This window comes from Ananas comosus, linkage group 9 (assembly GCF_001540865.1).
Source record: "Ananas comosus cultivar F153 linkage group 9, ASM154086v1, whole genome shotgun sequence".
Classification (NCBI taxonomy): Eukaryota; Viridiplantae; Streptophyta; class Magnoliopsida; order Poales; family Bromeliaceae; genus Ananas; species Ananas comosus.
This window is the reverse complement of record NC_033629.1, coordinates 9,932,198-9,944,123: the sequence shown is the minus strand read 5'-3', so window position 1 is coordinate 9,944,123 and position 11,926 is coordinate 9,932,198. Positions and strand designations below refer to the sequence as shown.

Sequence of the window (11,926 nt, the reverse complement as noted above, 5' to 3'; positions counted from 1 at the left end):
TATTTATTTTCTTTAGCAACAAAATATTATAACTATTTATTATGCCTTTTTATCACATCTTTTGAACTTTATTGAGAAAATTACTTACTAATTTAAAGAATAGAGGGTTGTGAGCTATGCCATCGGCACGGGGTCTGTATCGTGCCGGTATCTTATTGGCACGGTGGATACGGCCCGTGCCAACAGGCACTTAAAACCTTGCTCTAGCCTATTTATTGACAATGAAATTTTCCTTTCATGTACAAACCATCTCCTATTGCTTATATATTTACAATTAATCTATTTTCGCCATCTCACCACTGAAAGTGAGTGAAAGACATCAGGAAAGGCAAGAGTAAGCTAGAGACTTCTCTTCAAGGAGCTCATTTGTTGAGGCCTCCATTTTTGAACGAGAGAAATCATCGATTTTAAGACCTGTCAAAGAACTTCAGCGAGTAAAATTACTGAATGATAGATAAATCCATGTAATTTGCAAAGGTAAAATGCATGGGTAGTCCATTTGTCATCAAGATACTGCAACTAATTGGCTCTTCAACTTTTCGAGAAAACAATCTCAGTACAATTGCAGAGTGTAGTTTCATACCTTGTTGCGGAAACAAATTGAAAATTTTCCCATAATATGACTAGTTTTCGTATTTATGAAACGACATTCTTGTTTGTCTACATGATATAGGATTAAAAGGTCATTTTTCAAACACTCACTTAGTAGCTTAAGGATCAGATTGGAACAGATGAAGAAGATCACGGAATTAAGTGTGTTACATAAAAAATTAGGGACCAGGTTGCAATATCAGGATTGTAAAAGAACTGGGAAATAAACAGGTTTTGATTAGACGTTCAACACCAGGCATGCACTTTAGTCTTTGCCCATTATAAATACCAATAGATTATTGCATATTCATCAGTGAGTGCAACACAAATCAACCTTGAACCAGAAAAGATTACATCAGAATTATTTCCTGCAACATTCAAGAAAGTTAGAGAGGAAAGAAATTAAGGATACACAGAACTAGAGTGGAACAATTCTGATGATGTACAGCTAAATAGAACTATTGCTCTTTTTTTTGTTTTTTCTTATTTTCTTTTTGGAAGAAAATGAGTTGTGAATGAGACACTTACCTTGTACAATAGACCACTCTCCCTTTTCACAACTAACAGGAAAGGAGTAGATAAGCCCAGGAGGAATGCCATAAGACCCATCAGAGCACACACCCATTGATACCCATGTCCCCTGTAAAAGAAAAGATTAAACATTGAGTATAACATTCGCACAAAATATCTACAGTGAAAACATAAACATGAAATAGATTATATACTTACCTGCTGAAATGTTATGTAGAATTAATAAATCCCTCTCAAAATCTGAATTTTTTATAGGCCCATAGAACACTACTACATTTCTTGATATATAGCCACATTCGTTTCTTGTGAAAATGACCTTGTTTAAAAGGTTTTTTTTTTTTTTTTTTTCTAATACAAGCGAGCCAGCTGTGAACAAACAAATTCGAATGCCAGGAAGCTTGCCGAACAAACCGACACACCAAAAGGGAGGAGGAAACAGAAGTAAAGGCCGAACAGGCCAGGAGAAAAGGACAAAGATAACCCTTGATTTCTCCAAAACGGCAAAGACACCGGAGAAACCTACCGAAAACCCAAAACATATCCAGCATTCTGTGCTGCCCAAAAAGAAACCAAACAAGACCAAAATCAGTCCCTATACCTGGCAGGCATTGTCGGGTCCTTGTCAACCGGTGCTGCTAGGACCTCGTCAATCAGAACAACAGCAGAACGATTTATCAATTCACAACACTTCTTAATGCTCTCCTTTACTTCCTCCGCTAAGCAATGAACCAGACATTTTCTTGTACCTGCGAATTGCATTGCCCTTTCAGGAGGTTGTAGTCCCACTTTTAAGCTTTGAGTACTAATTGTGGAGGTTTTTCTATTCGCTGGAGAGCCAATCGTATAACTTATCATAAAACTTTCTATCTTCGTTCTCGCGAATCGTATAAGTTATCGTAAAACTTTCTATCTTCGTAATTACAGCCTCTAACTTTGAACCAGGCTTGTCACGGGGCCTATTAGTAGCAACCGGTGCAGCATTCTCCTCACTCAGTCAGAGCTAGCAAACCACGCACCCACATCCACATAAGCACTGAACCAGGCCATAACATCAACAGTCATACTATGCCTCAGTGGAGGTATTGATTTTCGTGAATAATACAGCGTAGTCGGCAAAAACTGATATCCACAACAACTGATACTGTCATCGGTGCAGTAAAATTCAGATAGAGGAGAAGGATACAAAAGAAGAGATATAAAAGAAGACGACGAAATTCAAACTACAGATACCGACAAATCAACAGAACACATATCAATATATCAATAGGTGTACAAGTAAAATAGAGCCAACAAACCAACATAGCACATATCTATATACATACAAATAGGTCCAAAAGAGAGCAAGTAGTAGTCACAGAAGTAGGAAAACTTACAGTCACAACAAACAAATAAAAAAGAGCAAGCAAATAGACTATATATATATATATAGAGAGAGAGAGAGAGAGAGAGAAAGTTGAGCTATGATTCTATTGATAATAGATGAATAGTATTTGCTATTTACTTTTTAGCCTTTGGATCCGTATAGTGCCACCACCAAATAGTAAACTCTATGCATCCAAGGGATAAAAATTAGATAGCAAAGACTATTCCTTCAAAAGTATTCTAGTCTCTCTCTCTCTCTCTATCTCTCTCTCTCTCTCTCTCATACACATATGAGTGAGGATTCAATTACATATGTATAAGTTACACGGGTTTTTGCATAAATGTAAATTTAAATTTCGAAGACCTAAAATTAAGATCTAAACCATTAAATGTGATTAAGAATGTTAAAATATATACTAATAAAGTTTCACGAGTTTTGAAAGTCAATTTGCTATGCATCAAGTAATTCAATGATCCAAAATTATTAAGAAAAGACAATATTTAACATGGAAGATATAGATTTCCAAAAATCATAATTTTTTGCATGTAGGACCTTTTTATGTTGCAAAACATCTTCAACCGTTCATATCTTCATTTTGAAACTTCTATGATTAGATTTTAGGTTGTGTAAGAATTGTGTAAATTAATAGTGTGATTGTGTAAATTGAAAGTGTGTAAATAGAACCTTAGGTGCTTATAAGTTTTGGGTCCTCGGATCAAGCCTTTTAGCCATTGAATCAAAAGTCAACAATGGTTGCTCATGGTGGGCTCCCCTATTGTGCATGATCCAAGGGCTAAAAAGTTAATAGCACCAAGGACTTGATGCTTCTAAAAGCACCCCAGATGGACTCATATATGTATAGAGTATGGCTACTATCCTCTTTAAGGATAGCAACCGTTTTCCTATCAAATTTTGGACCATATGATCTATTTTGAGATTTAGTTCTAGTTCATGCTGTTATGTGCGGGAATTAATGGAGAACGCCTAATGGAGAAGCGTTAATGCTTCTCAAACGAAGAGCAAAATTAAAAAAAAAATTGCTCGAACCCTAATTCCTCTTCGCAATAGACCTCGGAGTAGACCACCATCTTGTTTCTTCTTTCTCCCCCTCATCTTCCAATAGATTAACACCCTCTTCTCCTTCTTCTATTTTTCTGTCCCCTCTTTACGCCCTCTTCTTTTCCTATTTTCCTCTTTGCAATGGACCACCATCCCTACCTTTGTAGTGGGACACAATTGCGACGAGTCGCCAGATTAGGACAAGTACAACTGGGAAGAACTACGACTCCTATTTTCCCCTTTCTCCATCTTAATATATCTCAATTATTTGATTTGATGTCAAAGGATTCATATAAGTTCATCTTAATTCCATTGATGGACTTTCTCTAGCGAAATTGTTGCACAAATTCAAGCATATATATATTTTTCCTATTTTCTCTTTCACTTTTCTCCCACTTCTCTCTTCCGCCAATTCCCGCACAAAGGAAAGTAGATCAGAACCGGTTCTCAATACCAATTCTATGGTCCAAAATTTGGTAGGACACAAGTTGCTATCCTCTTAAAAGGATAGCAACCATACTCTCTCTCTCTTTCTCTCTCTCGCGCGTGCTATATATATATATGAGTCCGGCTACTATACTATTGATGGTACCAAGCTGTTGGTACTATCGAGTTTTTTGCCATTAAATCTATCCTTTGATCATTTCCACCTGTTAGATTATACTATTCAACCACCTACTCAACCCTACGGGACCACTATCATCCTAACCGCACATCCTTTCATTCAACAACCAAAAACTCGATAGCACAAAGTGCTTGGTACTATCGATAGTATAGTAGCATAATTCATATATATATACATACATACAGAGCTAGTCTCCTATACTATCTATAGTACCGGAGCTCCGATACTATAGTCTCGTTTTCGATCTTAGGGTGTTCAAATCAACGACCCACACCGTTAAAACTGATTTAGGGTATTTAAAGTTTTTAGAAATAAAATTTTATATTTTTTTGACATAGTTTACTTTATGATCAAACCATTTCAAAATTGTCAATTTTCAATGGCTACTATGGCGAGTTTAGAGTTTAACGGTGTAAAAGAATCTAAATTTTTTCAAATTTTGATAGAAAATACTTTAAACTATCTAGATTAAAGTTAACATTCTTGATCTTGAATTTAAAAGTCCTATGCTCAGATTTTAAAGATTATTCAATTTTCACCGTCCATTTTGACATAATTTATTTACTAAGTAAACGATGTCAAAAAAAACTAAAATTTTATTCCTAATAATTTCATATACCCTAGATCATATTTAACGGTGTGGATCGTTAATTTGAACACCCTAAGATCGAAAACAAGACTATAGTATAGGAGCTCCGGTATTACAGATAGTATAGTAGCCTAATTACATATATATATATATATATATAGTTGAGCTAGAATACTCTCAAAAGCACCATGAAGGTGGTGCTTTTGAGTTTTTAGCCATTGGATGGAAAGATGTAGGATTGAGATGATGGTGGTAGGTGGAATAGTGTTTGATCCAAAGAATATTAGTAATCAAGGAGTAGATCCAAGGGCTAGAAACTTAGAAGTACCAAGGGGTTGGTACTTTTGAGAGTATTCTAGCTCAATTATATATGTATATATATATATATATATATATATATATAACATGATCTAAGGGGTGAAATTGATCATAAGATAGATTTAATGGTGGAAAACTGGATAACACCAAGTACTCGGTACTATTAATAGTATTCCAGTTGGACTCCTATATATAGAGAGAGAGAGAAAGAGAAAGATATCTATAGATAGATGCTATTGGTAGTAAATAAATAGTGTTTATTATTAACTTTCTAGCCCTTGGATCAATACTATCCATCTACCACCACTAAACCCTAGGGCATCACTATCCCAAGCAAAGGTAGTAAGACATATAGGGAACTTAGAGCTTCAGCAGAGAAAGAAAATTGATAGATTTTGTGTTAAACAGAAGGATCAGCAGTTAGCAGCAACAGAGCCGCTTCACCAAACAAACGGTAGACCACCAAGCAAAAGAAAATAGCATATATCAATAAATATATATAAATAAAAAGAGTAAACAAAGATAGGCATAGATGCAAGAAAATTGATAACGACAGCAAACAGCAGATGGAACAACAATCAGCAACAGTTAGCGGTAAGCAGATAGAGAAGCAGTTAGCAATGGAGAAGAACGGAATAGCAACAAAGCGAGCCCAACCGACGGCGGAACAACAAACAAAAAACAAATAGTCGAGCAAACAAGAACAATAAAGCAAGAGATAGTGGACCACCAAAGTTAAAAAGGCCATTATTATAAATTAACCATCAATATAAAAGGCAATAAGGCCCACCAAAAGGGAAGGGGAAGAGGGGGTACACTATATCCACCGAATATCGACCTCCGGCGATGGCATGAGATAAAGACTCAGGTTAGAGAGGCAATCTAAAGCGTACGCCAAGCAAAACGTCGATCTCGCAACGAAAAGAGAGAATGGCCAAGCAGCCAGAGATGCCGATGCCATCGATGACAGTCACGGGTGAGAGCCTCATTAATGAGGTAAGGCAAGTGAAAAAGACAGCAATGGAATGGAGAAGATTGTGCCGTGGACTGTAAAGAGAAAAGGATGGGGAAAGAGAGCGGGACTGTAGACGATGATGGGCTACTGGCTTTCTTTCAAGGAAAATAAATAGAGAAAGACGACAACAAATTGACAATTATTAACTGAAAGGTGGGCCCCACTCTCCTAATGAAAGGGGTGGTCCCACACGACTAAGAAATTGAGCATTCATATAGTGTTTATATATAATTAATAAGGTAAGTGACAAAGACAGCAACGGGCATAATCTTTCGTTCAAGAGAAAAAGAATGAGATGACAACGGATTGGGAAGTATTAATTGACATGTGGGCCCCACCCCCTGTCTACAACCACGAATAGAGTTTATAATGAAGTATTAATTGAAAGGCCGGCCCAATCCCCTAATTAGAAAGGTGGGCCCCATCCCCCAATTAAAGAGGTGGCTCCATGCAGCCAAGGATTAAGGAATTATATATTAAAGTATAATTAAAGGACGGCCCCCACCCGGCCACCCCTCCAAATTAAGGGGATGACTCTACAGCGCTAAGGAATTGAGCATTAATATAGTGTTTATAAATTAGACCAACTTACAGCTCATGAATCCAATGAATGCCAGCATAAGAAAAGGGTGTTTTTAGAAAATAAAATGCACTTTCAAGGGATATATACTGAACTTCAGATTTTTTTTTTTTTTTGTTGTTTAAGGATACATATGTAAAGATACAATTCTGTAGGAATACATGCATGTAGAAAATCGAACCTTAGGAGTGCCTAAAAGCCAATCATGCATGTGATCACAAGCAGCGCTAGCAGCAGACAATGCGCTGGATAACTTGCGTGCTCGAATAATAGCTGCACCACGTTGCCGTATGATAGTGATAAATTCTCCACTTAACCTAACAAAATGTATATAAATATATGAACAACAACTTAGAGAGATGTGTTAAGAATGAGAAGAAAAAACCAATAGAACAAGTGATTCCGATGTCGATAGTTAGAAGTTTCAGAGATTCTATCAGTGTTGGCTTTTGTGAGTGATTTATGAAGAACAAAGTTCATCTTCTGTATTTAGATGAGAAAATTAATCTTACCCTTCAAAAGCCAGTTGCAAAATATCATATATTCGCATGTACATGGGTTAATAATACTCAAAATATAACCTTGTAAATGTTATTTGCTATCTCTGAATGTGCTTTCTAATTTTTGATAAATGACATTCAAAAAGGACATTGATAAAAGAATATGTATTTTGGAGGGCATTTCTTATATCAAACTTTGAAGGGGTATATACACTTAAAAGAGTACAATTGAAACAAACCCTAAAAAAATCATCATGATCTTTTCGCTTTGATGTTAATTTTCAGAACATTCAAATAAATATGATCTATTCCAGACAACAAAATTAGTACCATACTATGCATGCAAAAGGTATAAGCATCCAATCCGTATATTTGTCTCTATGAAGCATTTATTTATGTCATTCTATATATGTGTGTGCGCGCCGAAGGATTTAAATCCTATACATTAATAGATAAGAGGTATCAAATTACTATAACCATACCTACTGATAAAGCATTTTAAAGTATAGAAAAAAAGTGATTAGGCTAATTCTAGTCTTAACATATGGAGGGCCAATTTACCATTTATCGTTGGCAATAATTTCTCGAACCGATTTCTCTCCCTCTTGAGTTATCACAGTTGCATGATTGATGTCAGGGTACTGAGTAGAAGAATGGTTGCCCCATATAATTACATTCTTTACCTCGCTTGCGTGCATGTTCAACCTCTCTGCGATTTGACCAAGGGCTCTATTATGATCGAGCCGTGTAAGACAAGTGATGTTCTTTGCAGGGATCGAAGGGGCGAATTCTTTTAGAATGAGAGCATTAGTGTTAGCTGGGTTAGCAACAACAAGCACCTGGAGGCAAAATTCAACAGCTGTATCAACTGAACTAACACACATTATATTCTACTTTCGCATGTTTCATATAATACTACATCACGTCAAATAGATAACTTTTTTCTATTAGAATAGCATAAATAAGTTTATCAGAAGTAAAGATAAAAACCTGTAGACAAAATCTAAAACTTCACAACCAGAGTTGCAACTAAAATAATACATGGCAAGTAATATTTAAGCCATGTCGACAACAAAAGCCAGTTTGATATCTTTTACTAAGATATTTAAAGCACTTCTCTAGCATCTTAAGCTTTTAAAACTGTTTTTGGATGCATTAAAGAAAAAAAAAAAAAGAGAAAAACTTGTTCAGCCTCCATTTTTTTACCCAAGGCACAGATTTTTGGCTGATGGGCCCACAACTGCATAGTGTATATGACTTCTAAATTAGTGTTGCTGGATAAATCACCTTTTAGGTGGAACCTGCTATCCTGAACCTGAATAAATTAACATTGCCGAAAATGAACTTCCTAGCTTGCGAAGACAAAAGAAAATCCCACACTGTACTAGTTATCAACATATAACTTGTTCTAGCATCCAAATAGATCGGTAATCCCATAATCATGATAACTACATAATTTGATTTTATAATCAAAACCACCCACAGAAAGTCTGATCCAGATAGATTTTTACACTTGTCCTTCATATTTGTCATATAAAGTGAATAATACTATGAGTACGCATGAAGACAATATGATATAATTTATTTACCTGAAATAAACAGTTAATTAGGTTGCACACTCTGTACGGAACTTTTCAGAAATGAGAATAAATATGTTAAATAATGTGAAGCAATTATTATTCTCCAAAAGCTCATGCTGCCAGAATGTTTTTAACATTGTATATTCAACATTTTCCCTCATGTTGAGTCTAGCAACACTCAAATTTAGGATCTCCTACTTTGATATCATGTTCAATATTTTGAAGAAACCGATGTTCTCGAAAAGCTTGAGCTGCTAGAGAACTATATTTTTAATTAAAATAATATCTAATATACCCTTCAAAACATTAAAAATATCTAACATACCCTTGTTGGACCAAAATACCCTTATTGATTTCCAAAAATTCCTTGCTTATATACCTTGACTATCGAAAATTTTTAAATCTACCCCTCAATACCCAAAATACCTTTTTCTTGAACCCAATCTCATTAGCTAACCCTAGAGGAGGATATTTGAGGTAATTTTTTGAAATCAACAAGCGTATTTTGGTAATCCAGGGGTAAATAAGATATGTTTATAGTTTTGAAGGGTATATTAGATATTATCTATTAATATTATGTATTAAACAAGATTATCAAGCACGTCACCTTACAATTCTTAGCTGCGCACTGCTCTAAAGCTGAAGCTTGATCTTTGTAAATGGCAACATTTTTTGACATCACTTCTTTCCTTTCCATCCCCTCTTTTCTTGGAAAACCGCCTAACATAATGGCTATGTTTACACCAGTGCAAGCTTCAACCAAATCAGTAGTTGCAATAACACCTAAAAAAATCAATAAAAGAACATTGCATTATCGTTTAGAGGTGCTCTGTTTACTTTTTTTTAAAGGTAAAAATTTAGTAAGACCTACGCCCCTCATTTTTTTGGTTAACACCCCGAACTACTGATTTTTTTTTTATTTTAATTAATTAACTATCAGCCATTAATTCTACTTTCATTTGTAAAAGCATGATTCAAGCCATTAGATGTGATGGAATCACCGTTAAATTTAATAAAATTCCCAATTTAATTGCCTACACAATAACTCAAATCAGAAAATTCAAAACTTAAGGTGTCAAATAAAAAAAATTCTGATGGAGCCATTCCAAAATGGCCTACAGTTTTCAGGGTGGTTCTATAGACATTATACTTTTCTCCTTCATTTTTTTTCCTCTTTTTTTTTACGGGGTTAAACAGCACTGTCTAGTAACTAACCTTATTGCGGAATTTCATTTAGGTCTCAAGCACTGATTTCTTGCAGCTGATGTGCTAAATTCGATTTCTAAATCAATATTTAATGCATCAATTTTGACAAAATAAAGCTTGATGACCTGTGTAGAATTATGTGAAAACTTCACTGAATAGTTATGCGATTATCTTAAAGAAAAGGTCACCTTTTAGCAGCGGTAATGCGGCATCTACTAGCTCCATTTTGACACCATTTAGGGCTTCTGCTGCAGACGGAATATCGAGCATATGCAGAATTATAGGTTGGTCAGGGCCTAACATCAACCCTCTAGCAATCATTGGGATTAAAGCATAGCCAACTTGCCCTGCAAAGAGAAATCATATTATCTGTTTGCAGTATCGGATGATAACTGTAGTGACCCAGTTCACTCGTATCAATAATTTATCGGACCCAAGCCATCAGTCTATAATGGTTAAGCCCAAGTTATTGCTAATAGTGGACTAAGATGTTACAAGTTACATGGGTCTCGCATCGCCCCAGTGATCTTGAGCTATATTTGTGATTCAGTCTTTTGAAGATGTCATGGCTTAAGGAGTAGTTTGTGACACCCGATAGTCCTAGAGATTGTGTATGGATATACAAGGACCAAAGTGTAAAATACTAATAATTTGAATTTAACCATTTAGGCATGTGGTTTGGGTCCAACAAGTTATTAATGCTAGTCTCAGAAAGTTTGCAGCATTAGGTGTAGCTTGGTAATGTGATAGTTAAAAATACTCCTTTTATATTATAGAAGACCCAAAAAATTCAAAAGCACTTTCAATCTTTCCTTCTTTTATATTGTAAAATTGCATATGCAACCGCCGCCAAAGATTATAAGAGCTTTTTGATTTCTGCATTTTATATTATAGAAGACTCAAAAAAATTCAAAAGCACTTTCAATCTTCCCTTCTTTTATACTACAAAATTGCAGATACAACCGCCACCGGGCGGTTGCAAGCGCAATTTTAAAGTATTAGAGGAGGGAAGATTGTAAGCGCTTTTGGATTGTTTTTGGGTCTTCCATAATTTAAAAATGGCGCTTTTAGCCACCACACTACCATACTAGGCTTTAATAGATGAAGAATGTATGTGATCAAAGTTATCCTCGGATATAAAGAAATCTTAGACTAAAAAAAAATTATTTCCGAACCAAACATAGCATCAGGACACAGCAATAATTATACTTTTGCCACTTTTGCCCTAGACGAAGTTACCTGCTGCGCCAGTGACCAATACTTTGAGGGGCTGCTTCGTCCCGCAGCGCTTCCTCGTAAATCGACATTTCAACAACACTTGAAGGAGAGGAAAAGATGCCATTAAAAGATCAAAACTACGTAATAACCTGAAATTTTCCAAACCAATATTTTGACATATACCTAAAAGTGCTTCTGAAATGTGTTGTTCATTATATAAGAAGAAACTGGGGGGAGGCAATGATACCTTCGCGTTTGGGTGAAGCAATAAGTCGGGATTCGAAGCTAATAAGGGTGGGCAAGGAATGAAGAGAATTGGAGAAATTCGGGTAAATTGTACCCCCAGTCCCCAGATTTTCACCCGCGTCTCACATTGGTCCTCCAACTGTTCATCTATTACTATATATATATATGGGAAAACTTCAAAAACCCCCCCTGTGGTTTCGTGCATTCTCACTTTGCTACCCTGTGGTTTAAAACGTATCAATTTACCCCCATGTGGTTTTATTTTTATCTTTTCGGAAGCTTTTTCGTTAATATTTCGTTAAATTATATACAAAAAACTTCAGATAACCATCTATATTTATCGAATAGTCACTTTAGTATCCTTTAATTTTAACTTTGTCACTGATTTTAAAAAAAAATAAAATAAAATTGATAACAAAAAGATAAAAGCGAAACCACAGGGGGATAAATTGATACGTTTTAAACCACAGGGTAGCAAAGTGAGAATGCACGAAACCACAGGGGG

At 35.5% G+C, this 11,926-nt stretch overlaps 1 protein-coding gene across 6 annotated transcripts; it reads right to left on the bottom strand.

The window, feature by feature from the left end:
* LOC109715272 (malate dehydrogenase-like) lies at nucleotides 129-11,445 on the bottom strand. 6 transcript variants are annotated; one of them, XM_020240202.1, is made up of 8 exons: nucleotides 11,423-11,445; nucleotides 11,197-11,324; nucleotides 10,146-10,304; nucleotides 9,359-9,534; nucleotides 7,733-8,010; nucleotides 6,853-6,988; nucleotides 1,120-1,231; nucleotides 129-414 (listed from the first exon to the last, which is right to left on the bottom strand). In XM_020240202.1, exons 2-8 carry the CDS (start codon nucleotides 11,297-11,299, stop codon nucleotides 320-322), a joined length of 1,059 nt encoding a protein of 352 aa, XP_020095791.1. In that variant the 5' UTR covers nucleotides 11,300-11,324; nucleotides 11,423-11,445; the 3' UTR covers nucleotides 129-319. The 6 variants fall into 6 exon arrangements, 4 of the variants coding, with proteins under 4 accessions (XP_020095791.1, XP_020095794.1, XP_020095792.1 ...); XM_020240205.1 differs by having other exon boundaries at nucleotides 11,197-11,274; nucleotides 11,359-11,429; XM_020240204.1 differs by lacking the exon at nucleotides 11,423-11,445 and adding an exon at nucleotides 926-959 and having other exon boundaries at nucleotides 328-414; nucleotides 11,197-11,352.

Coding starts and splice junctions, on each gene's coding strand:
- LOC109715272 (XM_020240202.1), bottom strand. CDS start 11,299: ATGGCATCTTTTCCTCTCCTTCAAGTGTTGTTGAAATGTCGATTTACG. Junction 6,989..7,732: donor ATTATTGCCAACGATAAATG/GTAAATTGGCCC, acceptor ACATTTTGTTAG/GTTAAGTGGAGAATTTATCA. Junction 415..1,119: donor AGAGTGGTCTATTGTACAAG/GTAAGTGTCTCA, acceptor GTTCTTTGACAG/GTCTTAAAATCGATGATTTC.